Source organism: Brachionichthys hirsutus, unplaced genomic scaffold, assembly GCF_040956055.1.
Source record: "Brachionichthys hirsutus isolate HB-005 unplaced genomic scaffold, CSIRO-AGI_Bhir_v1 contig_867, whole genome shotgun sequence".
Classification (NCBI taxonomy): domain Eukaryota; kingdom Metazoa; phylum Chordata; class Actinopteri; order Lophiiformes; family Brachionichthyidae; genus Brachionichthys; species Brachionichthys hirsutus.
In genome coordinates this window covers 112,346-138,390 of record NW_027180463.1, presented here as the reverse complement: position 1 = coordinate 138,390, position 26,045 = coordinate 112,346, and the positions used below count along the sequence as shown (strand labels likewise).

The following is a 26,045-nucleotide window of genomic DNA, read 5'->3' as shown; positions in this document are numbered from 1 at the left end:
TGAATTTGGATTATTTACATAAAAACGAAATCATCTGAATAGGAACGGAAAGTACTTCACCTCTACCTCCAAACACCCTGACAGCCTTAAACAATTCCCCTCAAAAAAGAAAAAGTCCTTTAACTAAGATATTCCCTCAACATACACACAAAAAAAACTAGCTAAAGAAAAAAATATTTCCATATGTAAGAAAAATAAACAATAAAAACGTCCAACGGTCTTTGTGGATGCGTTTCCTGACAGGAAACTGTTGGAAGAGAGATGTTTCTAACCAATCTAAATTCACATTTGAAATATCGATGACTATTTTGGCAGTTAACGTTAGACTTAATGAAGGTAGTCTCAAACTAAATTAAATGTTAAGAAAAATATGACAATATAAAACCTGCACATCCAGATAGCAAGTTTACTTCTTTAAAACTACTTTAAGTTTACATTTGCAGATGTAATTAAAATCTTAAATTGATATTTTAAATGCACGTGCAGTTAAATGTGAATCCAAATACTTTGTTTAATCCTTATAAAAGCAGGCAAGTGAACTTCCTGAAGATATAATTGCTTAATCCCAGAGCACACGAGGTTTGTGTCTGTGGGTTAATGCGTTACTAAGGTTGCCACAAGCAGCTACACAAACAACACATTCACTCCTCGAGCCAAGAAAGCAAATAAAGTGTCTCATCGTGACATTGCCATATTATGAAGATATTTATGCTGCATCTCTAAAGATAGTTTACTTAGTCTACCTGAAAATGGGATGGATTTTCATTTTGTAACCAATGTTTTCCTGATCTATTATAAAGGCTTCAAAAAACAACAACCTACTGCTTTTTAAATTAAACGACCAGAAGTTTATTTTTTTTAAAATTATTATTCTGGTCAAGATGATTGATCTTCAGCTACTGTTTGCCATTTAAAACAAATCAGATGTCTGTTGATACCTGACAAGTCAAATTTCAGTAAAGTCGACCAGAGAAAATATTTCAGAAATGTTTATAATGTGGAGTTTGACATTGAATAGCCCAACTCTTTGATATACACCAAAAAAAAAAAAAAAAAAAAAGCATGATTCCCTTCTTATCAACGCCACAAGAACGATATTGAGTTTGATGCCTCTGAGCTATTAACGCCACACTGATCCCCGACCAGAACCTCAAGTTGGAGGATGTAAGAATAACTCCATAGATGACCCTGAGTGAATCGCTGGCCTTATCTGATAACGGCCATATTTTCTAGCATAAAACATATGCTGCAATTCCTTGTTTTGAAATAAGAATTCCTTTTGCCACAAATTAGGGGGGGGGGGGGGGGGTCCAGTTCAAACGTACAGGCACAAAGTGTCAGTAAACAGCCTTATTTACATCAAGAAATAAAACAAAAAGTGGAGGGGAAACAGAAAAGTGAACGCAGCTCCCCCTTTAAAATCTCCATTGTGCCAAACACACTTTCACAAAGATGATATGTTTGCATCATAACACCCGGAGCTCCTGACACAGAGTCCTCCTCACATCCGGGATCCTCTTTCCTGAAGAATCTGCAGAGACACAAAAATAGATATAAAGAACAAATGAACACATTAAAACTGTATTTTACTCAACAGTAGCTTTTCTTTCGCCAAGTTTGTCTCTTTACATGCGATTTACTGAGGACTACTTCCAGAGAGCATCATTTCTACATGCCGTCTGAATAAAACAAAGTGGATGAGGTGTTGGAATGAAGGGGATAATAGTAGAAATGAGGAGCATGGAGCGTAGCACCAGAGAATACACAGCATAAGGTCGCAGAGCCAATTCTACTCAGGTGGCTTCAAACTGGGTGCTGGAGGAGCATGCTGCTGAAACTAAGCACAGGAAGGACTATTAATGGCCAACGAGGAGAACGGAAAATAAAACACGATTCAAGTCGAGACTCGAAGGTTTAAAGTACAAATTGTTTTGAGATCAATTTTTGTTCTGGATTCAACCCCCTCTTCCAAATATGGTCCTATCTGACTCAAAAAACAACAAAGGATGGTGACAAGCTCAGGGCCTAAAAGGGGCCTTTATTCCACGGTTTGAATGCGATGATGAATTTGACATTTGATTATAAAAGAGTTTGAAAACGCATCTTTATCGCTGCTACTTTAACTACATCAAGCACAGAAATCTTTAATACGAACGTCACCGTATGTCTGTAACCGAGTCTGTGTGGAAGATAATCGGAACAAGAATTTTGTTCACATGACTCAAACCAATGGAGCTCTTCACCTGGCCCAAAAGGGTTTACTGGCCTCAGCAGGAAACACCTGGTTTCCTGATCTAGTTTTGGTATCTAGAAACCCAAAGTGAAACTGGACTGAGTCCAAAGGGTTTACGTAGATCATCAGGTCAAGCAGCGTTTGAAAGCCACTGTGAACGACGTTTTCAGCAACTTGAACTACATCAAGGAGACAAAGGGCAGGAGAGGAGGCAGGGAGGCGTGAGGAAGGGGACGACGACTAGAAGCAATCGTAGCCTCACTAGTGAGTCACATCAAATATCAAACCTAATCAGAGTCATTCATTTCATAATCTGTGTCTTCGTCCTCGCTCTGAGAGGCATGCAGCATGCAGACAGCACAGAAGAAAAGAAAGGCGTCAAACAGCAGACGTGAAAATGCTGGAAAAGGAGAAATATTTACTAACGAGTGATTTTCCGAGGGGATTCAAATTAAGAAAAGCATTTTATATGTGGGAAAACTACTGAAAACAAGTGCGTGTTGTCCAAGGATAACCTCTAATTCGCTTGTTAATACTGCTTCCAAATTGGGCCATTAAATGGAGTCAATTTAAGTTTTCAATCCCTTGGACCCGTGTGAAGACGCAGTCTGAACAGCGTGACAGGAAGGACACGGTCTATAATGTCTCCCTGCATTCGTAGAACATTTAATCTAAACAGCAGCATGCATGTATGTTTACTGGCGTGTTCTTCACATGTGGCTGCCTGTAGTGGAAGCTTTTTATTCCTCAGGGGCTAAAGCCTCCTGCTTTGCTCAGAGCCCTTGGAGAGAGCGACAGACCTGACCGAGTTGCAGCAGCTGTGTGCTCTCCAAACAGATGAGTTGTTGTTTTATTATTATTAATACTGGATGAATCTAATATAAACCTAAAAGTTGGATAGCTAATGAAATGAATAAACATCTCCTCCAGGCTGTTTTTTTTTTTTTTTTTTTAACGGAACCATTGAATATTCACAATGTTCGCCTTCGCAGAGTTTTCTCATCAATAATCCAGAAGTACTTTCAGTCCCTCGGTGCCACGTTCATAAGTGCAGTGCACAGAAAACATTCCACGCAGGCCATCGCTTCCAGAGCTTTGCTAGATGGATCTTCAACACACACACACACACACACACACACACACACACACACTCACCTTGGCCTTCTCACTGGGCTCAGTGTTTGTCCCGTATGATTGATTGTGCAGCTCCTTGGAGACGACGCACAGGAACTCGGCTTGGTCTTCGTTTCCGTAGTTATAAGAGGAGCCGATGCTGACCAACTAAAGAGACATGAAAGCGGAGCACAGAGGAGAATCTGGCATCAGAACGATGTGGTAATAGCAGCAAAAAAATTATTACTCAAGGCGGGATAACAAAAAAGAAAGTGGACAACCAGTGAAAGTGCACACGGATTCCTGCAACTTTAAGAATTCTCAATATTAAACTAATCCATTTAGCAGAATTATTTTTTATACAGACCAATTTATGCATGGTCTAGGGGCGAGCAGACCTGACTAAGTAAGAGTAGGCTTACTTCAATTAAAAGGTTGGATCTGAGTTAAAGTGTTAAATACTATAATTTCTACAAAGCGCCGCTACTTTTGGAAAATAAAACATGTCGTTTATCCGTTTCAATTCAATTAACCTTCAAATCTAAAATCTAATTCCATCTCTTAACATCGAGCTCTAGATGCGGTGCTCCGTCTTTTAAGCTGCTGCAGGTTCACACGATCCGAGTGGGGAACACCTCAAATTTAAACGCCATTGAAACTGGAATGATGGGCGGGAAAGCGCCATTTGCCCTCCTCTATATTATACACACACACACACCAGTAATTCGTACATACTCTATGCATGAATCTTAAGTCTTAAGATGAAAGGGAGAATTAGATTTTTAGTTAATTCATGTGTTTCTGATCATGTTCAGGCCTGAAATGGAAATGTTAAAATAAAATAAGGAGTTTAGCTTTATAAAATGATTTTCGGCAAACAGAATAAAAATATTAAAAAACACACAGATGTGGACAGAAAAAAAAACCCACCATGCACGTCATGAAAAACATGGGGGGGCAACAAAAATAAAAGGAAGCCCTGCATGAATTTCCTGCTGAGCGTTGGGTTGGTTTACACTGCAGGCCATTTCTATGCTCTCTGCACCCAGGTGCGCAAGTTGAGACACGCATGGCCTCATTAGCTACCACTGCCAGAGAGTGTCGTTAGGCCTTCCCTCACACATTAGGCACTGATGCAGAAAAAAAACAAGAAAGGTTAAATAATAATAGGAAACCGCTCCCATGGATTCGACTTGTCCCACGGCTTAAGACTCAACACGCCTCAAATCCGTCCTGCAGATGTTCAATGTAAAACGCACTTAAATTGCTAAAGTTCACTGGAGCAGCAGCAGCAGTAAATCATCAAAGCTCCTAAAAGACTCTCTCGGGTCGACGTCTAGATTTTAGGTTTCGTATTCGGCCGTGTTTCCCATCGGACCTGTGCAAGGAGATTAGACAGATTCCAGTTCTCAGGGACTCGACACAGATCCCCCCCCCCCTGGGAAAAAAAAAATAGGTCTTTGAATGCTCCCCTAACCCAACTTCAGATTTTAGAATCCAGTCATCAACTATAAATCAGGTCATTTGATTGGTCCGATAACGCCAACGCATTCAGAAGTGTGTTTTTGGGGGTCCGTGAAAAGGGACTGTCCCACCAAGCACAAACCAGACGGGACGGATCGTCTCTGGCAGCGTTGCCGTTGTCGTCTTCAGTTTTGAACAAATCGACAACAGTGTCACACCAGCGATGCGATGCCCACACACACACACACACACACACATCACGCCACCTCCTCCGTGCCTCACGACGGGAACCAGACATGCAGACGCAATCCGCTCCCCTTTCCTGCATCTCTCTAAGACAGAGAGGTTGGAACCAAAGATCTCAAATTCAGAATAATCAAAGCGAAGCACAAATTCCTGCTGGTCTTTTGGCTTCTTTGGGGCAGTTTCTGCAACTTGGCCTCTGAAGCACTCGTGTAAGATTCGTGCCAGTGGCAATTTCTAAAGCTGCAACTCTTATGACTTCCTCTTCCTCTTCCTCTTCCTCTGCAGCAAAGGTACGTCTCGGCCTTCCTTCTCTGGGACTGACCTCATGGGAGCCTTTTCCTCAAATTGATAGATGGTTTTTTTGCAACTGCACTTGAAAACGTTTATTTATTTATCTAGACCTGCGTGTCTAGAAGTAATGATGGACTGTCATTTCTGTTTGGCTGGTGAAGCGGCTCTAGACATAACTACCGCATGACTCTGGTCAAGATAGTCAACAGCATGCAACCCTGCCATCGAGGTAAACGGTGGCCGCTTAACCGAAGAGCACAAAATATTTGTGTATCCAGAATTAAACTTTTAGACTTTTGATGTCTTCAGTATTACAAAATAAAGAAAAACCACACAACACCCCATTTGTTAGTTTTACCTCTAATCAACCTGCGCTAGATTACAACATAGCCCCCCCCAGAGACAGGCGTGCAGCCAACAGGGGCGTCGACATGCGGACAAACTGAATGCAGTATGAAGAAAGGGCATCACGAAATAAACTCACAGACGAATAGATGTGTGCCGCGTTCTTTTGAGCCTCACCGGTGAGCAAGCAGGAGGAATGCAGACTGAAAAAGACCCACAGCTACGTTTGTACTAAGGGAAAACAATGGCCGACAGGGTGTGTACGGGCAACATGGGGACCATGCAGTGACCAGCCCACGGACAGTACAGCAATATTAGTGGGACACACCTCTCCACTGTTGTTGGGCAAAGCAGACTCCTCTCCCTTCACCTCCCTTGACACAATCAGCAGAAACTCTGACTGGTGGGCCCGCCCGTAACCTATACTGACAAGCTGCAACAACCAATGAGAGCACAGAAGGGACGCCCGCGTCATGTATGCCGACATTGAGGAAGGAAAAGTGTGATTTGCTGTTTTGGCTTTTTTTTTTTTTTTTTAAAGACACTTTCCGATATCGGAGATTTGGATTTTCTGGATCAATGGGAGCATAGCGAGGTGGGAGAAGCAGATGAAAGGAGGACTGCTGCTGCGGTCCCGCTGGGAGGACTTACCTGCTCAAACTTCCAGCCGTCAGACATGGTGGACACCATCTGCGTCAGCTCCTCCTCTTGGCACTGCAGCACCCGGTAAACGTGCTTCACCGGAACCTGAGGGGCGGGAGGAAGACGAGGGGAATGGACAATTTCACAGCAATGTCACTCTAATGGTGACGATGTCTGAATTAGACAGGACTTCGTGTACCTGTGATGTTTTACAGTCGCGTTCCCTGATGTTGTCCTTGATGAGCTTTATCAATGATGTGATGTTGTAGAATTCAGCTTCTTCTAGCACACCTTAAATAGCAGACAAAAAAGGAAGGTATGTCCCGCTACATCTTCTCAATGTTAATGACATTTCAGTTTCAGATTTGCTTACATATAATGGCTTAAAATCAAATAAACAATGGAAGCGAAATACTAAAAATAAAATATCCAACAATAGGTTTAATGTACTTTAGATAACTACAGTCAATTAAAGAATGTGAATGGAAATTCATGTGCAGTCCAGTAATAGCAACAGGACTTAGAGAAAGCTTCTCCTTTATGAGCCAAAGAACAATAATAAGAAATTGAGTCATTTGAATAAAGATTGATTTAACATTTCGTGACTTGATTTCCTTTCATGGCTCCTTATGCCGGAGCACCGATCAGCCAAAATGGCACAAAACAAAATGTCTATTTCTTTAAAACTGGATGTGCACTGATAAAAAAAAAAAAAAAAGCTAAAGCAAAACGAGCAAGCTGTCTAAACTTGAAATGATAGCGTTATTTTTTTTCTTTGGTGTGGACAGATGCACCAAACCACAGGTATGAAAGCACCCTTATTACATATAGGCATTACCTTCCTCTGCGAGATCCCTGTTGAGCACCAGTTTGCCATGCCTCAGGTAGTTAAGGACCGGCCCGAAATATGTGGGGTCTCTGTCTATGAGATAGGCACCAGTTTCATCCTGGGGGGGGGGGGGACAAAAAATAGAAAAGAGGACAAGGATGAGAAACGCATGTAAAATTAAAATGGCATTTCTACGCATCAGTGGCTAAAACTCTGGGGTGAGAATTACGAGGTTAGCTCCTGCACAGATTATCTGTATGGGGGGGGGGGGATTCGGGACATCGCTTTACTATTCCCAAAGGCCTTGGGTTTGATCCTGATTCCTCCACAACCGTTGGGTATTCCCCTATTTCTGCAAGTACTGTGATTAGACTGCCTTCGTCCCGTGGGGGGGGGCTAAAACAATTAGAGCAGAACAGAAAGATTTGAGACAGAAGACTGACTCCACTGACAGGCGCAGGAAAAAGCTTTACAACTGACAATGAGCTGCAGCCCGAACAACAAGGCGGAAAAGGCAGTTTGAGCCTTTGTCAAACCGGGAAACCAGCTCAAATGCAGCGACTGATCAGCGCGACAAACCTTCTCAAACATGCGGGGAGGCCCGAAGCAAATTCTGTCCCAATCCTCAAATGTTCCAGGATGTTTGATTATGCATCGTACAAAGAATACGGCTTCAGGAGGAATATTTGAAAATGAAGAGTAACTTCCAAACATTAGTCAAACGCTGAAGGCCTAAAACACGAAGTCAACATCCAGCCAAGTGTGTGCACAGTGTGGGTTCAGATGAAAACCCATTAATCTGTCCAATAATGAGGGAAGGTCCCAATGCATTTCCTTCAGTAATGGATCTCAACACGCTTTCGGGCTCGGCTGACCTCCTTACCGAAGCAAAAATATCTAATCGGAGCGCAGTGGAGCTCTATTCTCGTCTCACTGCTCCGTGTCAGTTTCTGATATTTCCATAAAGCGGTTTCAGCTCAGGTACAGGCGGGCCTTCACACAGGTGCTGTCCAACTCCCAAACAGCCCAAAAGACAATTCACTCGCCGTCATTAGTGACGGAGAGAAGCAGGAAGTTCCTACAATTAAGACATTAGACCTGCAAATACCGAGGTTTTGCTTGAAACATTAAGTAATTGTCACATTAAGTACTTTTCCTGTCTGATCGACCAATCAATTTACCAGCTTACAGTAACGTCCGTGCTGCTAAATGGATGCTTGTCGTGTTCTCACGGGAGGCGAGGGAAGCGGTTAGTGGTGGCGGAACCTCGGAGCCGGTTTACCAACGACAGCGTAAGAAAACATTTACACTACTTAACTTAATTGTTATGTGGATACGGTTTGGATTAAATTTAACATTTGCATGGATGTTCCAAACAAAAGAAAAACATCAAGGCAATGACGGACAGGATAATTACTGTCAAGCCCGCCTTTATTAAATCCACAAAACAAATATTGCCTCGTGAGGTGCCATACTATTATATTAACATTGTTAATATTCATTTGACAAAAACATAGTTGTGTCAATAAAATGTTTGTTGGCGTCCCTTTATGTTTACTAAAAAAAGAAACACGTGTAATTAATAGGTCATAAATATTTAAAAACTATTTTTTTTGTTGAATTACTCTGCCAAGGAGGTTATGTTTTTTATGGCATTTGTTTGTTAGCAGGATTACAGAAAAACTGCTGGATGGATCTCGATGGAAAATAATCTGAAGATTGGACTTGGTTTAATTTAGATCCCAGTCATGAAGGGGTTCGATATTTACCATCATGCGAGATGCCTGATCTGATCCAGAATCAGGTCAGGAAAACATCAAATTTTAAAATGAAAACACAATTTTACGGATTCAAAAATCAGTTAAAAATACAAATAAGTAAAAATCAACTCCCGATTCACTTATACTTTTCATGGTCGGTGTATAAAAAGATACCAAGAACAATTTATAACCTTTTGGTGATGACCCAGATCACCATGTGGACGGTGTAAATCTAATTACGAGGGGAATGAGCTGCTTGGCGGAGGTCTGCGCTCGCCGAGTGCTTTTCTAGTTTAAAAAAAAGCGGTCTCTATGCAGCAGCTTTAACTTTTTACTTCTCAGAAAAGAACACATCCTCCTCACAAGAAATGTCATGTTGACACACACACACACACAGCTTTCAGTTGAGACTTCAGTGAACTCTTGAAATATACAAGCCTCTGCATGCTTGGGTTCACACTAAAAGCTTTGAATCCAATTCCTCACTAATTCAAGCGAGCGAGCAGTGGGGATACGTTATTCTCTTCATAAATGCATATATACCGGTAGGCTTTTTAAATAATGTCCCAGGTGAGGCCAGTATTTCTTTTTTTTTTTTTAAGAAATAAACTGTAACCACAGACAATAAAAACATGCAACACCGTAATGTGAAGCAATTCCACTTTTTCAGGCCAAGAATAAAACTAACGAGAGACAAACTACTGCATAAAGAATACTCGAAGACGCTGCAGTCGAGCGTCCCAGTCACACGACTGGAGCTACTCAGCCAAGTGGAAGTCTGATCCTGAAAGATTAGCAGACAGGAGTCCCCCTGGAATACAAGCAGTAATGGAATAGTAAAAAAAAAAACAACAACAACGGCTTCATCTTTTAAATAATACACACATTGCATCACGGCTATATCATATGAAACTAGCTCAGGATATTTAAAGCCGTCGTTTGAGTGAGTGTATTTGCTTTCGCCAAGGCTGAGAGGAACCTTCCTACCATTATCAACGGAGCAAGGCAACGCCAGTGACGCATTTCGCAGAGCAATTGTTTACGACGGAAGAGTGCGTCAGGCAGTTGAGGGAAGGCTCCGTTGAAAAGTCCTCTGAAAGCATTGCTGCCGTGAGGAAAGCCAGTTTAGGCAGCTCCACAGCTAAGCTGGGCAAGCCAGGAACTCGAGTTTCCTCCGCAACATACATCACAGTAACGAAAGAGGCGGGAAGTGAAGCTTGTTCTCGCCGATGACCCACCTATAGATCAGAATACAATTCCAGCTGGTTTCAAGTGTAGTGCAGCACAGGACAAGCAGGCGTCAGTGTTTGTGAATACATTTGCTTCGGCCCGATCAGACCTGCGGGACCGGCCTTGAGTCATGGCTCGCTTTCCGAAGCACCTTTGCAGCAAACGACCTGAACCTGGCGTTAAATACGACCACATTTCTCTCAGATGAGCCACAAAGAGGACTTCTCTGGGAAGCAAACGGCTATAAATAAGAAAAGAACAAAGATGTTGAAGGAACAAGAATCCTTTGAGATAGGGTGCTTGAAAAATTGATAACGCCCTCGAAGCTAGGAACCCGGGTTTCTACTCGAGACATCCAAACTGATGTCGTTTGAGAGCAGGAGTCCGTCAGACCGAGGCGTCAACTAGTTGATGGAACAACTGATCATTAAAAAAAAAAGTATTACCTGCTTGTAAGGTTTCAGCATGAATGAACAACAACAGTGTCATCTGAAAATGACAAATGAAAACCTTCAAAAGCAGAAACTTATATTTTGTAGTCTATTAATAGACCAGATTAGATGTTATGGCCGTGCACATCACAGCACTTCCAACACTTTCTCCCTAATCTACCCCCCCCAATGTGCGAAACAGGCTCCAGTCAACAACATGAATAATGCAGTCCTCCTGGAGAGTCCTGCAGAAGCACATCAGCCTGCGTGACGTACTGAACCACTCAGCGCCTTGGCTGAGAAACAATACGCCATTCACCACGAAACACTTCTACGCTTGTCTCTTACTCTGCTGAGTTTCCTGCACAACTATATGATGCAAAAAAAAGATTCTCCATTTCCCCAGTTGCACATGAACGGAAATCATGTGCACATACAAAGCGGAACACTCGGTGGGAAGCGTGGCGTAATTTATAGCCCATAATTTCCAGGGAGCAATCTTAAATCCTGCAGGAGATAAATACAGTAATGAAATGAGACTGGCACACACTTAAAAAGGATGGGATTGGATCAGACGGATCCACTGCTCAGGGGAGGATAAACTGCCCCCCCCCCCCAATAAAATATCAATATTATTTAGAATCTAAATGTGTCTCACAACCATTTATTTGACCGTCTTAGTCAACCAAGGCAAAACATGCAAGCAGCGTTCGGGTACGCGCCTCATTCTCGTTATTAATGCGTTATATGCAACTCGGAAAAAGTTTCACAACTACCAATGCGTCCATTTGACATTTCAAATTATAACGCTAGAACAGCGTTTTTATTATCATCAATATATAACCCAATACACGTCAGTAACCCGAATAGCCAGCGCCTTCCGCCGCACACAGAAGCTAGCATCGAGACCGCACGTCATGTGGTGACTGTCGGAATCTAGCTAGCTCGGCGGGCTAACGCTAGCTAGCTGCTAGCCACGTAAAATGCGACTTTGCAGCATGTATTAAAACATGTGGCTTCATCCTCTCTGGGAACATGAGTAAACAAAGTTCGTGTGCGCGAACACATGCAATCCACGTTTCTTTAACTATACAATAAAGCAAATAAGCGAATTTCGTACGAAATTAAACCGGAGTTATCCAAGTACACTCCCAACTACATTCGCGAGCTAGCCGGACTAGCTTAGCATCTACCTTGTCGGAGTCGAGCTCGGGATCCGCTTCGCTCAGTCTGTACAGAAATGACTTCGGATCTCGACACAGCGTCTGTCTCGTCGTTAAAAAACACGTTCCTCCGACATTCAGTCGAATCCATTTCGATGCTCCGACACCGGCTGGATTATTGGGCTGGGCCGGACCCCTCCGGTGGCCGGAGCCGCTCGCCTCGGAGCTGTTCTCGGCCATTCCCTCTCCTCGTCTCCTCCGCCCTCGGCTCGGTGCTTCGCGAACCGACAGGAAATGTCTCGACTGCGACCCACGAAACTCGTCGGGAGTCCGCGATTCATGTGAAGCGGGCCGGGCAGCCACTCCTACTAACCCCACTCCACCAGACACCTGCATAAATTATTTAAAAAGAAAAAGGAAGGTCCTCCCCCCCCCACCCCCGATTCGATCCACGATGGAACAAGTATTTTCCTAAACCTGAAAATGTCAGTCCACAGAAAATAAACTCATAACTGAGACAATATTCGATTTTAACAGCATCAATGACCAGAAGTTTCTGATTTTATTTCCCCACTAAATTAATTTTCACAACACAAAAACAGATCATGGGCCAGTACTTTATTTACATGCTGCAAAATATGAGATGCCTGCTTTCACTCTCATGACTATAACTAAGTGTCAACAGAAGACAGGAGGCTTTTATTTGTATGCCTAAATCCCTACATGCTTTAATTACTGGACTACCAAGCATTAAGTGGAAAAAATTCATCATTCAACATCTACTGACCTAGCGCACAAATAATCAGAGAGAGAATGAACAGGTTCATTAAATTATCAGAATGATTAAATCACTGAGCAAATAGAAAATGTATGATATAGTAAGAAAAATGCTGTAAAATATTATAGTTTACAATAATTATTCACATTCAAAGGCTTTACATCTCGATACATACACAACATGGCCCCTGAACATGACTTCAATCCAAATATGATCATATATTAGAATTTAAATAACACAGAATGAACTAGAGGCTAAACAATAGCCATCAAATAACCTTATACAAGAATAAAAATACAAAAACTGTATCCTAGTATCATTGCATTACTTGCTTCAGATTTTAATAATACATCATCTGTACATCACAGTTCAAGTCAGTTACAAGCCAGGTAGAGTATTTCATACACAACGTAACTGACTGCCATCGACTTGATTCGAACAATTTTTATAACTAGAGGGAAACACTTTTTCCGAGTGTTTACTCAAAATTATAGACAGATACAGCAATTTCATCGGTCATTTGGATCAGATAAGATATCCTTTTAACAGACATCCACCCACAACGAGCCCTGGGCCACAGGACCAGAGGTTCCTCTTCACCTATACTCCAGTCACACACACTGCACACACCGACTCAGCTGAAGAAAGAGGACCATTGAAAATTACCTCGGCGGAATAGGTCAAAGTTAAAACCATCACATTGCTAAAAAAAAGAAAAAGAAAAAGGAGCGCAACTTGAATCAATTGAATTTCTATTTAGCCAAATGCCAGAAATTAAATAAATGGGCCAATGAGCCCATTTCGGCAGTTCTGCCAGACTACAGCTTCACTGCGATTGCTTCTGTGACTGATAGATGAAGGCTTTCTGTTCAGCATGGGGTGGGTCAGCACACGTGATTGTGTTTTCAATAGGACGTACGGAAGATGAGCCAACTTCCCACCAGGAAGGAAAGTGAAGAATTCACACCATAAAAAAAAATATTCATTGGAGGGCACAGAACAGCCAAATTAGCCTATGTTTTCTATGGTTGACAACGCAGTCCAAAAAAATACCCACCTTTAATTTTGAATAAACTATATCTCCAGTGAGTGCCCTACGGGGAGAGAGAGAGAGAACAAATACGGCTGAGCCACAAAACTGGCCATGCAGGAAAGATAAGAAAGCTACGATTAGGAAGTACAAGCTAGTGGCATGTTTACCCACTCGTGTTAGCGATACATCCTCAGTAGCAGCAATGGAAGGCTCACACTCCTCCAGACATCGATCCAGAACCCTGTCTCTATGCAGAACCGCACTGGGCATTGCTACACCTTAATCGGACTGCAATATGCAAGTACCGAGAGATGCTTAAAAGAAATAAAACAACTCAAATATAGTAACATTTGGGCTGACAAAAATAGAGGATTTAAATTGGGTAAATGTGGGAGACTGAAATCAGCTTACAGTATCTGTTACAACTATGTATATGCATTAGATGTGGGATCTGGCTACAGCTTGGACATACAATGGAGGATTAGGATGTGGCTTACGATGTCAGGATAGGCTCTGGTCGATAAAAGCTAGATTTCGTGTCACTGTATTATTGAAGCAGGAAACCAGTCCTTGCACTCGAGATAGTTCTAGCGGTACCCAAGCTTGTGTTACTCTACGGGACAAGCTTGACCCCCCCCCCCCCCCCCCCCTGTGCTGAATGTACAAAAAGCAGATGTGCATGGTGGCAGTCTTTTCATCCATACATGGAGAAATGTAATCGAAGCCTCACAGAGAGCACGAAGAACAAGCAAAGCAACCCTGAATCCAAATATTCTTTTTACTTTTCCCATGGTTCTACTCAGGAAAACAAACAAGGTCTAGATGCCAGCGTCTCTAAGAGTTTGTTTACATTGCAATGATGAAGGGCACTAAGGAGGGTGTTACTCTGCTCAGTGATTGGCCTCAGAGCTCGAGGGTGGCCACAAGAGGACTTGTGCTCCTATAGGCCTGGGTTTTGGTGCCTTTGATAGATCTTTCTCCACACTTCCTGGATCTTCTTGCACCACCTGTCAGCATTTCCGCTGGGGTCCATCAAATAGTATGTTCGATTAGGCTGCAAACACCAGGGAAATATATACACACATTTATTTATATACATAAAAACAAAATTAAAAATTGAGGAATCTCTGCTATACAAAAATGAACTGTTTTCTTGTACCGTGTGAACAAAGAACGTTTTGAAGTTCTTGGCTTCAGGTCGCAACTCTAGGGACCAAGGAATCTCCCCTTTTAGGACCTTGTTGACGGGATCCACGTAGTACAGGTGTGGTCCTTCAGTGAGAAGCAGCTGTCTCCGTCGTGCAAACAGACCCTGCAATGGTATATCACAAGCCTTGTAAGATGGGGTATACTTTCATACCGGTACTTCCCTATCCACAGCAGGGAATTCCCCTTTACTTCCATTATGCTAGCGCTGTAGTGCCGGAATTGACTTGAGCAATCTGATCATACATTCAAAACACAACTATTGTAATCTAGCCATCTGAAATGTTTTAATTTGTAAAAGCTCCTAAAAATAAAAAGATTACAATCATTGTTGTTGTTTTTTTAAATATAGAAAGAATAAATAAATGCAAGCTAAAAAAATGAAATTCAAACACCTTCCGTTTATCCACTGGGCCCATTTTCATAATCAGGTTATTCTCCACAAACTGGTGCCTGTAAAAAACAAGTAGCAAGAAATGACTGACATCCCTTCCATTCCACTCATTAAATTCTCTGCTTCACGTAGCAGCACATTTTGACACTATTGAAACACGATGAGTTTTTTTTTTTTACCAGGGGTTTCCAGTGGTTTGTTTGTCCAGCAATAGCCGCTTCTCTTCTTCAGTGAACTGCAAATCCAGCTCAAAGGAGTTATTGTCCAAGTCATGGATGTACTGCTCAATGTTGCTGCTGGACCTCTGTGGGGGGGTCGATTCATGAGGTGACAGGGAGTGTGATGAACTGGACTGGGCCACCTGCATGTTGCTGAACTGGCTCAGGAGGTCATCGTACTGGAATGAGACACAACATTCACAAATGATAAGCTGAGGACCAATCATAGCTTGGGGGGGGATCCACACAATTCAAGAAGGCAGCACCCATAAGCTGAAAGAATATGCAGACTCCAGACAAAATGAGAATGTCCCGTACTGCAAGGGTCAGATCACAGATACCTTGCCAGAAATACACCCCCCTCCCCCAGAGCACACCTGGTGTGCACTGCTTTGCCATGTACCGAACTTCTAGCACATAAAACGTACAATAATCTGAACTTTTAAGCTCAAGGTGCAGTTTTCCATCATTTGTATTCAACTTATTTGTGAATGCAGCTTTGCGTCGCTGGGAAACGACGCTTCCCAGTCATACTACCACGTGTGTAACGTCGCTGCTCCCTCATTCTAAAGAGATGCCTTACATTCCCGTAGCAGTCCTCATCATCCTCAGACATGGCTGGCAGGTAAGGGGTGAGCTTCGGGGGTGTCTGTAAGTGAAGGTCACTCCAAGAGATGGTGTCAAAGAAGGGGTGCTGCTTCAGAGGTTCGTACCCTCCCATCTCTTCACAGCCAATGCGCTTCGAAGGGTCCTGCGACTGATACAAAACACAGAAACGCATATATGACAGCTTTATGATACAACACACATGGAATAAACAACCAGCATAACACAATAATGTGACTACAGATAAGTAATTGCATTGATCAGCGATGAAGAAAGCCAAGTGGCCTTGCAGAAAACGCTGAGAACACAGAAGCTGACCATGAACTGGATGACTGAGTCCCCACAGACATTTCACTGTATCATATATCTAAAGACATAGTACTAGATGACCTACCAAAAGCTGTTTGACAAGATCCTTGGCTTTGGGGAAGAATTTCTCAGGAAATTCATACTCCAGTTTTATTATTTTCTGGAATATTAGGTACTCATTTCTAAAATGTATGGAAAAACAAGATGAAAAAAAAAAGATTATTAGGGAAGTACACCGTGGGTATGGGTTTCAAGATCACAACATTTTAATATTAAATGTATTCCAGCATTAGAAGTATCAAAATTTAGTAACACAAATACACATTATGAATAACAAACGCTTGTTTGAAACATGAATTAAGAAGGAATTGAACTGTGGCAAAATCACTTTAGTACTTACCCAGCTCTGAACGGTGGTAAACCAGCCACCAGCTGATAGATTATACATCCCAAGGCCCACAGGTCAGAACTTAAAACAACAAGAGAAATATAGCGTCACCTTTTTATCTGTCAAATGTAAAAACAGAACAATATTTGCACAATAAATACACATAATTACCTCTTGCAGGCTGATTTCTCCGTTAGCAGCTCTGGAGACACATACTGTGCTGTTCCAACAAAGGAGTTTGCTCTTGCTACCAAATGATTCAAACAAACAGTAAAACACATTAATAACATCACAAAGTTGATACCTAGAAAAATACAACATTTATATTTCTTATACACATATTTGAACTCAGAACTAGAAGTGAAATCAGTGCGGCGATAATACCTAGTTTGCTGTCTGACGATAATTGTTTTGCCGTCCCAAAATCTGTTATTTGGATGTGCATGTCTTCACTCAGCAGAATATTCTCTGGTTTCAGATCTCTAAAATGTGGAAAAAGTTTAAATATAATAAAGAAAACAACTGCATCGCAGGGCTTTGAAATTATGCCAAGAGAAAACAAATACGGACTGAAAAATCAGTCTGGATCAAATAAAACAGTCTCTTACCTGTGTATTATCCCCTTGCTGTGCAAGTATTCTAGAGCACAAACTGTTTCAGCCGAGTAGAATCTAGTACAGGTCTCATCAAATGAACCAATTTTCCGTATGTATTTCAAGAGCTCCCCATTCTTAGCATAGCTGAGGCCAAAATCTATGATGTTAGTTAAGGAACACAGATTACTGTATTACTCAGAAGAAAGGTTACAATGTCACCTACAATTAATTTAACATATTTTAACACAAAAATAACACGGCATGTGTTGGTCAATTGTACTTGCTTAAGGATACACAACTTCTCATCATCTTGAAATGTGAAGTAGAGCTTGACGAAGAACGGATGATCTAGATTTGACATCAAATCCCTTTCTCTTTTCACGTACTGGGCTTTCTTTTCCTTCATAATGTGGCGTTTCTCTAAAATCTTAACTGGATGTAAAGAGAATAAAAAGTGAAGAAATAATTATAAGCATACAATGAGAAATCTTTGAATTTCGGTACAAAAGTTTCATTTGAACAAATCGGTGCGTTATTACTTACTTGCATATTCTTTCCCTGTTATCTGCTCCCTTGCCAAGACAACCTTTGACAATAAAAAAAAAAAAACAGCAACAGAAAAACATCAAATCGCATCTTATACTCATACTGGAGAGAAAATCTAGTTATCCTTGTAAGATCTGTCTTGTCAAATCACCTCAAATAAACTGATGACTCATCCAATAATCAAAAGAATGCTAACGTGTAGCAACATCTTCCCAACTATAATTCAAAGGTGGAACGCGAGTTACATACTGTTGAAAAGGAACCCTCTCCAAGGATCTTCCCGAATCTGAAATCCTCTGGCTTCTTCTTCCGTGGCTGAGGGACCTGGACAGCCGACTGTGTGCGGAGGTCCGAGCCCTGGCTGCTGGCAGACGTTCCAACAGCACGGGCTTGTGAGGTTGAGCCCTCCATGCTGGGACAGTGGCTACTGCTTGCGCCTGGGATAGCAAGTGGCGAGCAGGAGTCGGGGTGGTTTCTTACCATTGATGGATGCGAGCGGGAACAGATGACAACGTTGGGCTGAATGGGCACAACATCATACTAGAAGAGAAGAGCATTTAGAATGTGTCAGGCAACAAATATCCACGTTAACTCCTAAAGGAATATGAATTACTGTAGCATGCTGTTTAAACTGTAATATTCACTTTGAATTCACAAGACATTGACAACTGAAAACACACAACTCATCCCTTGAGGTTATTTTCTGTACATTCATAACAAGTACTTGAACGCTGTAAAAAAAACAGTAGAAAACAACAGTGCGAGCTAATCTATATTTGTATCTATTATGATGAGCAAATGGTTTTTTTTTTATCATCCTTTAAGCCAAAGGATTTAGCAACTGCTTTGTTACCAAGCATCATAAATCACATACAGTATTCCTGAAATTTGGAGACTTCAATATTATTCAGAAAATGGGAACAAAAACAAACTCTCCCTTTCAATTTCATTAAAAAAATTGGGAGACTGTTTGTTGCATTATTCTAGTGCAGCTGTATAACGAAAACAAAATATTGCACAACGCAAGAACTTGTCTAATGTAATCCATACATGTGTGTGCAAAACAGAAAAAAATACGGGATCAAATTTATACACATACATATTAGATCATTTCAGGGTCGCCAGCTTCACCAATTTTTAAGATATAATTTTATTTCAAGTGAGACCACTTGAGGAACAAAGTCTAATGTTGATAAGGACACACAACAACTATTGAAGATGCCGCTTCTGGAGCCTGGTGGTCTCACTAGCTAAAGTTTAAGTTTACAAAGATATGTCAAAGTGACTACTTTCACGTGACAGTCGTGCTTACTCCCATAACTAAAAACAATGAGTTTCTATGAAGTGCTGATTCTGCTCAGCCATCAACTTCTTAACGCTCAGTTGGCCTAGCATTAGCTTCTTCTCATTCAAAACCAAGGTGTGGCCATTTAGCTCTTTTATCCAGACTTGACGGTATGGTTGACAGCCGGTCGCATAATTATCTGCTGACCAAACACTACTGGTCCAACTGCTTAATGGTTGATAGAAAATGCCAGCTAACATTCATCAAACGCAGAGTTCCTGGGTAACAACAGGCCTGTGCGAACTTTCCTTGCTAACTGTAGCCCGTTAGCAAGCTAATGTTAGCTCTCGCTGTCTTATCAAATAATGCCGACCATCATCGACGGCGAGTCATAAACTTGACGCTAACAGTCACTCGATTAGCTAACGTTAGCAACCGAGATAAAAGAAGTCACTTCAAAACCTCGTGTCTTGTTAAAACAGTGTTACTGAATCATGTTCAAAGCGGACGGACCAGACAGATATTTGAAAATTGAAAGATATTGGACTGACATGCAGGCAACACAGCGATAACCTTAAAAAGCTTTCTTCCGACTACAGGTGGACCGCAATCAAGCTAACCCTAGCTTGTTAGCTAGCCGCAACATCGATCGAAAGCGCGAACATGTTCAGCTAACGTCAGCCAACCGATAAAGTGTGTAACCAAGGGAAAGGTTCACATCCCATGAGCTTAATGAGACACTGTGAAATGCTACATCTCCGCATTATGACTTGACGAAACTTTAAATAAAGCCATTAACTGGACGGGCTGATTCTTGCTAACATTAATGTTGTGTTAGCCAACATTAGCGCGCTAACATCGCTAGCGAGTCGCAGCGTTACCCAATATTTGTGTACGGCGTCGCTCCTCGGATGAAGGCCCCGACCTAACTATTTAACTACTAACAGCCGCCGCACCAAACATCTCCGACACGGGCTTCGAATCGCTGTTCAGCCCGAAGACGCAACACTTACCAGCTGACTTGTAGCTCTTGCCATGGGAGTTCTCCTTGAATATTTATTTGGAATAAAAAAATAATTAGAGAAGCTCCAGTAATGGCTGCCTCTGCGCCTTCATTTTCGAGCTGTGACGTCGTTCCACAACAATGTTACCGCAGGACAGCAGAGGAGACTCCCGCTGCGTCCGCCCCCCTCGCCACATTTACAACCCGCTGAACTTCTCTCACGATAAGCTTCTATTCAGGCAGCAGCAGTTGATTTTTTTCAGTTCGTTTTAGACTTTTAGTTAAGTTCATACACATTCTTGAAACTAATTTTATCTTTTGAAGACCCCCAAAGTCAAACGGGCCACGTGACCCTGACTTTTTCTTTTTTAAATGAAACCCTGTAATTAATACACTCGTAATTCAACGCGATTAGAAATATTGGTTTAATTAGCATGATTACATTTAGAAAGTATTTTTTGTATACAAGTTCAAAACTTGATGGCCTCAAATGGCCCTCAGTTTATCTGTGTCATGACCCCTGAAAAGCTTTCCAGTCCTTGTAGTAAAGGAATCTAGAGCGTTAGGATTTATTGTAACATTTTTATTTTGATTCTTCCTCTTCATCATGACGATGTTCTTGACTTGTGTCACTCCTTGTTTTTCCATCTTCTCCTTCATCTTCATCATCCTTTGAGGAATCTGTATCTTCACTGGCATCATCATCATCCACAAGTGCACTAAAAGAGAAATTAACATTTGACTAATGTAGTAGCCATACACACAGAAAACAAACCGGCAAAGAACAGATATGGTCTGAGAATTTGTATTAATTTCCAAATGAAAAGGCTTAATATGTTTCGAATTTTAGCTAATGGTGTGTCACTTCGTGTGGCAAATACAAATTAACAGTACTTTTTTTTGACACAGTACTTCATGCACAAACTAGAAAAGGCTGAAAAAGGCCAGCTGTCAGCAATGGCATTTACTGGATCAGTATGGATCATTAATGAGTCTATGTCTGTACCACAAGAAGATATTCAATCAGTGCATTTAAGAGATTAACTCTATGCGATTCAAGTTATAAACTGCTTACCATTGACGCCTGTTGAGATTCCCACATTCTCTTCCAGAGTTTACATCAAACGGATCTATCAACAAGACAAGTAGCGTTCAATAATTACATCAAAAATAATTACATCAAAAACTGATCTATTTTAGAGTTTCTAATTGTACAAGAAGACAAATCAACTCTATGGTTGGACATAAAAGACGTGTGTGATTACAACCCAAATCGCCTTTTCTGCTACAAAAATACACACGGTAGGACACAGAGAGAACCCATTAATTTCTTCCCAATTTTTACCAAACTCCTCCTCCTCTGGTTTAGATGTGAGAAAATCCTTCTCTACAGACAGCAGCTCCTCCTCTGAGTGACAACCAGCATAGCGGTCCAGCAGAACTTTATTGAGATCCAGAAACACTGTCCCCCACTTGAATTTATTCAACAAGAGAACTGCTATTTCTTCAAAACCTGCAAAACAAGTTAAAGTATAAGCATGTTCAATGCCCTAACTTGAAAATTGGTTAAAAATAAAAGTCAAAATAATCAAGTGGAGAATTCCTGAGTAAAAAGCTCACCTACAATGCAGAAAGTGGCAGCAAAAGCTTCAACGCAAGACAGTTTGCAAGGCTTGCCATAGTTGACAGGGTTTGCAGCTACGAGGTATGGCAACAACCTGGGATGACTTCCGACCATTTTATTGAAAGGAGTCTCCTCCAGTTTGGCCCAGGAACAATCAATCACGGCTACTCCACTTTGAGCCACAATCTCTCTGTGCAAAAATGATCACAGAAAGTTTTCTTTAACAAATTATTTTATCATTGATTCACAATCATTATGTGTTACTATGATGAATAAACATATTCCCTGGACACTATCTATATAGTTGTATGGCAATAACTACGCACCTGTCTGATGGCGTCACATATTTTGTACCCATTGGACTAAGTATGAGTCCATGAAATCGCTGACTGAGGCGCAGGCTGTGCACAAACCCCTTTCGTACCAGTTTTCTGCCGGTACAACGTTTGGGATCACAGTGACCCAGATCCCACATAGCAAGCGGGCATGGCAGTTTCACCTGAGGGGCCTCGGCTCCCTCCTCAAGGTGAAGACTTGCTGAAAAACACAGTGAGAGAGGAGAAAGTGCTCATAATGACGTTTCAACAATCTTATTCATGCACAGGGTCCTTCGACCTTCAGGGATTTAATTTTATTATAGCTTTGGAACATTTGCTCAATTAAAATGATTTTACAAGTTTGTAAAATATTTTACCTGTTAAATAAATGTAAGTTTACTACATCAAGGTTTCATGAACCAAAATACTGGAATCTCATCTCTAAATCTATTTCACGTACTTCAAATAACCGATTGTTGTCTTTGGATTGATCGTTTTAACAATTTACACGGGAAAACTACTGTTGTTTGCTAATAAGTTGTGATGCATTTCAACACAAACACATTTTTGAATTGAGATTTGTCGCTCCATCTTTACCTTCAAAGGCAGTGTGCATTTCTTCTGTAAAGGCTTCTAAGGTTTTCCCCTTCATTTTGTGCCTTTTGTGTTTGCTCTTGCTTTCAAGGTGCAGAAATTTGTCGTTTTTCTTTCGTCCCATGTTGCAGCTAGCAGATAGCCACTTAGCTAAGATTACAAACTATCCTGAATGTTTACGTAATTTCCTTCGACGCTCGCTAGCTAGCGTTAGCTATTCCACAGACATGGCGTGACTTCAGAATTTACCTCGCAACATTTTTTTGCGTGCAATTCCAAATCAATGATTATAAAACAATAAATAACAGATAAAATGTACCCTATATTTTCATTTACATAATGTAAAAAATAGTTATTTCGTCATTGGCTACTTCCGTCTGACGAAAAGGGTGTCGTCACGACGCGCATGCGCACAGCTCATTCTTGTCACGTGATGTGTCGTTTGCTACAAAACAGGAAGTAAAGCTAGTCACCAGGAATGTCGTGCCTTTGCAGATGGATAAGCCCGTGGTTGGTCTACCTCTGCGTTTACAGTAAGCGCGTACACATTTCCTCCAGATTGCATTGTGGTGGTGAGTTTTAATTTGGCTGAGTCTGACTTCAGATTGTTGTTTATGCGCAGTGAACAATGGATTCGCTGGTAAAATAAAGATAGTAGAGGAGCCCAACACGTTTGGGTAGGTACAGCTAAAATATTTGACCGTCACTGTTATCATATGCCCCAGGTTTTCATCGTGTTTCGTATTTAGGTTGAACAATCCCTTTCTGGCTCAGGGAACCAAGCTGCAACCTAAAGTGACTCCTTCTCCTGTGTCTGGTAAAATAGATGAATATTAGCAGACATTAAATACCAAATTTCAAGTAATTATATGGTAAAATGCTCTAAAGGAGCGCCTTTAATTGGGAGATGTTGACTGGAACTTAATAGGTGAATCACTGAGTTTACTTATACCAACTTGATCTCTTCCTCAAGGTCCTGAACATCTTCATCGGCTTGCTGGGAGATGCTTCAGTTACATGGAGTCGACGTGAGTATTTCTATCAATGTCACGTGATGTGCGATCCCTTGTTTGCGCTGGTTCCCTACAACAACTTTGTCTTTCGAAAGTGATTATTAAACTGGTGCATGTTGCGTCAGAGTACCGCCTGACGTGGTTTATTTGCAGCTTTTTCTTTGCAGCTATAAATATGAATTATGTCCATTTCACAACGTTACCCAACACGAGCAGTCGTTTAGGTGGAACGCCTACAGTGGGATACTGGGGTAAGAGATTTACCATGCGTTACTTATAGTCATCTTTAGTGTATGAATTCAATGAACTGTGGACAGGTTTTAAGAGCAGGTGTTGTTTGCTCCTAACAGAATCTGGCAGGAGTGGGAAATGGTGAACAATACTTTCACAGGCATGTGGATGAGAGATGGGGATGCCTGTGGAACCAAAAGCAGGGAAACAAAGGTTTGTTGGATTTTAAATGTTGTAATGTTCCTTTTAGCTAGAAAAGCACGCAGACCTCCGCCATGCTGGATCTGAATCCGATGAAATTCGGTGGTGAGACAGAGGTATCCACCCTACACCACTGTGTCCAATTCCATAAACATCACTCAATTGTTATTGAGGAACAAGTTTTGAAGCTCCGTTGACTGCAATGATCCTGAAAATTTCAAAGTGATCCAGAATACAGGATCTCTTCTGGATCGTCATCAAATTTAACAATCTGTTCCTGGTAAGATTCCCGTCATTTCCTAAAAATTTCATCAAGATCCATCCAGGACGTTTTGAGTTATCTTTCTAACGGACGGACGACAGACAGACAAACAAACGTCGGCAAAAACATAACCTCCTTGGTGCAGGTAATTACTAAACAATATTTGGAAGCTTACAGTGACTTAAATTCATGCATTTCTGGAAATGGAACACCTATTTATGACAAACATCAGTCAGTGATGAATGAAATTCAAATACATTCAACACAAAATCATCATTGCAGTGAATTCAGCAATAAGAATAGTGGAATATTTAGTGTGTGACTTGTTTCTCATGGTTCCATAGGTTAGTCTCGTCTGCGGCGCAAACAACAAGCTTGCTCAAGTCTCAGAGCCCAGCACTTGTGTGTACTCGCTCATCTTTGAGACTCCACTTGTTTGCCATCCACATTCTCTTTTAGGTAAGACGGAACCATATAATACACTTCAACAGGGTGTTTCAGTATTGATTGTATTTTTTGTTTGTTTTTAATAATTTGTATGCTGTTTGAAGTGTACCCAACATTAAGTGAGAAACTGCAACGAGAATGGGATGAAGCCGAGCAGGCGAGCTATGAAGGTCTTATTACGGAGCAGGTAAAAACCAGTTTGGAGAGATAAAATGGTACAGCTCATATTAAGTTTGTGTTTTCCTCTAACAAAGTGTTTTCTGCAGGGATACAACAAACTTCTAAGGGATATTTTTGATCATGCTGGTCTCCTGAAGAGCCAGAAAAAGATTAGCCTGTCAGAGGAAGCAGCCGAATCAGAAACGCACGACTCTTTACAGAAATGTACAGAGGTGTGTACATTTATGTTCCCTTCTAAGTATTGTCTCAAAAAGAATGCACAAATCATTACAATGCCCCTTAAAATATGACTTTATATTATCCACGCAGGATTTCCAAAAACAAAGAAGAGAGATCGAAAGACTGCGGGGTCTGCTCACCGAACACAATATCTCTTTTGATTCAAAGCAAGGTAAGCGAAACAACTAGACTGCCTTCACTCTTTGAAGCTTCATGCATGGTATGACTTTAATTGTACGTAACATGTTTTGCCGTGTCGTAGAACTAACGACTACAGTCAGCTTGACCGTTCAAGATCAACACCTGAGGGGAGACGATGGCCGTTTCAATACGCAATGAACATCTTCTGATCAATTTCGTGTGGATTTCCTGGAAAATATCACCAGTGTTTCCCTAAAGGTTCATTCTGAACTCATCTTTCATTTCTAAATTCTCAGACGTTTACAGAACTTTTTAAGAAGTTGGAACATTTTGTTGGGTCTCTCCGGGACTTCCATCAGAAAGGCCCTGATTGCTGCAATTAAACTCAGAATATAAATGTACAAAAAAAAGACGATACCGTGAAACATGGAATGTATCGTCTTTGTACATTTTCAGCCGAGTGTATTTAAAAAAATCGTCTCCTTCTGCTTCATTTATGTATCACACAGCCACAACGGCCGGACATTGTTTATAACAAGACAAAGCATTGTATTAAATCATTTTAAAATATTTTAACAGACTGAGTGATATTATCATGCCTCTGACTTGACACATCATTTACATGTTGGAATGTGTATTAATGTATTTTTTAGAAATCCAGGACGATGCCACCACTTCAATTATGCAAATAAAGACTGGAGTTTCAC

General features: G+C 41.3%; 4 protein-coding genes across 5 annotated transcripts; 1 reads left to right on the top strand and 3 right to left on the bottom strand.

Annotated features, from left to right (window-relative positions):
* Positions 1 to 505: 505 nt before the first annotated feature.
* Positions 506 to 12,020, bottom strand: LOC137915079 (BTB/POZ domain-containing protein KCTD5-like). 2 transcript variants are annotated; one of them, XM_068758565.1, is made up of 7 exons: positions 11,778 to 12,020; positions 7,173 to 7,281; positions 6,534 to 6,625; positions 6,344 to 6,439; positions 6,021 to 6,125; positions 3,389 to 3,514; positions 506 to 1,531 (listed from the first exon to the last, which is right to left on the bottom strand). In XM_068758565.1, the coding sequence occupies exons 1-7, from the start codon at positions 11,985 to 11,987 to the stop codon at positions 1,502 to 1,504; spliced, it is 768 nt and encodes a 255-aa protein (XP_068614666.1). In that variant the 5' UTR covers positions 11,988 to 12,020; the 3' UTR covers positions 506 to 1,501. The 2 variants fall into 2 exon arrangements, with proteins under 2 accessions (XP_068614666.1, XP_068614667.1); XM_068758566.1 differs by lacking the exon at positions 6,021 to 6,125.
* A 2,176-nt stretch (positions 12,021 to 14,196) lies between these two features.
* On the bottom strand, positions 14,197 to 20,143 carry LOC137915077 (3-phosphoinositide-dependent protein kinase 1-like). Its single transcript, XM_068758563.1, has 14 exons — positions 20,120 to 20,143; positions 18,071 to 18,361; positions 17,819 to 17,861; positions 17,570 to 17,707; positions 17,288 to 17,432; positions 17,064 to 17,161; positions 16,851 to 16,926; positions 16,692 to 16,760; positions 16,377 to 16,473; positions 15,960 to 16,133; positions 15,338 to 15,555; positions 15,160 to 15,217; positions 14,718 to 14,870; positions 14,197 to 14,612 (listed from the first exon to the last, which is right to left on the bottom strand). Exons 1-14 carry the CDS (start codon positions 20,141 to 20,143, stop codon positions 14,499 to 14,501), a joined length of 1,698 nt encoding a protein of 565 aa, XP_068614664.1. The 3' UTR covers positions 14,197 to 14,498.
* A 394-nt stretch (positions 20,144 to 20,537) lies between these two features.
* Positions 20,538 to 22,806, bottom strand: LOC137915085 (18S rRNA aminocarboxypropyltransferase-like). Its single transcript, XM_068758571.1, has 6 exons — positions 22,648 to 22,806; positions 22,060 to 22,270; positions 21,730 to 21,923; positions 21,455 to 21,622; positions 21,185 to 21,239; positions 20,538 to 20,828 (listed from the first exon to the last, which is right to left on the bottom strand). The coding sequence occupies exons 1-6, from the start codon at positions 22,766 to 22,768 to the stop codon at positions 20,693 to 20,695; spliced, it is 885 nt and encodes a 294-aa protein (XP_068614672.1). The 5' UTR covers positions 22,769 to 22,806; the 3' UTR covers positions 20,538 to 20,692.
* A 295-nt stretch (positions 22,807 to 23,101) lies between these two features.
* Positions 23,102 to 26,044, top strand: LOC137915074 (N-acetylglucosamine-1-phosphotransferase subunit gamma-like). The gene is made up of 11 exons (XM_068758560.1): positions 23,102 to 23,177; positions 23,267 to 23,321; positions 23,394 to 23,461; positions 23,618 to 23,672; positions 23,825 to 23,908; positions 24,008 to 24,101; positions 24,696 to 24,810; positions 24,903 to 24,985; positions 25,065 to 25,190; positions 25,288 to 25,369; positions 25,460 to 26,044. The coding sequence occupies exons 1-11, from the start codon at positions 23,123 to 23,125 to the stop codon at positions 25,534 to 25,536; spliced, it is 894 nt and encodes a 297-aa protein (XP_068614661.1). The 5' UTR covers positions 23,102 to 23,122; the 3' UTR covers positions 25,537 to 26,044.
* The last annotated feature ends 1 nt before the right edge of the window (position 26,045 follows it).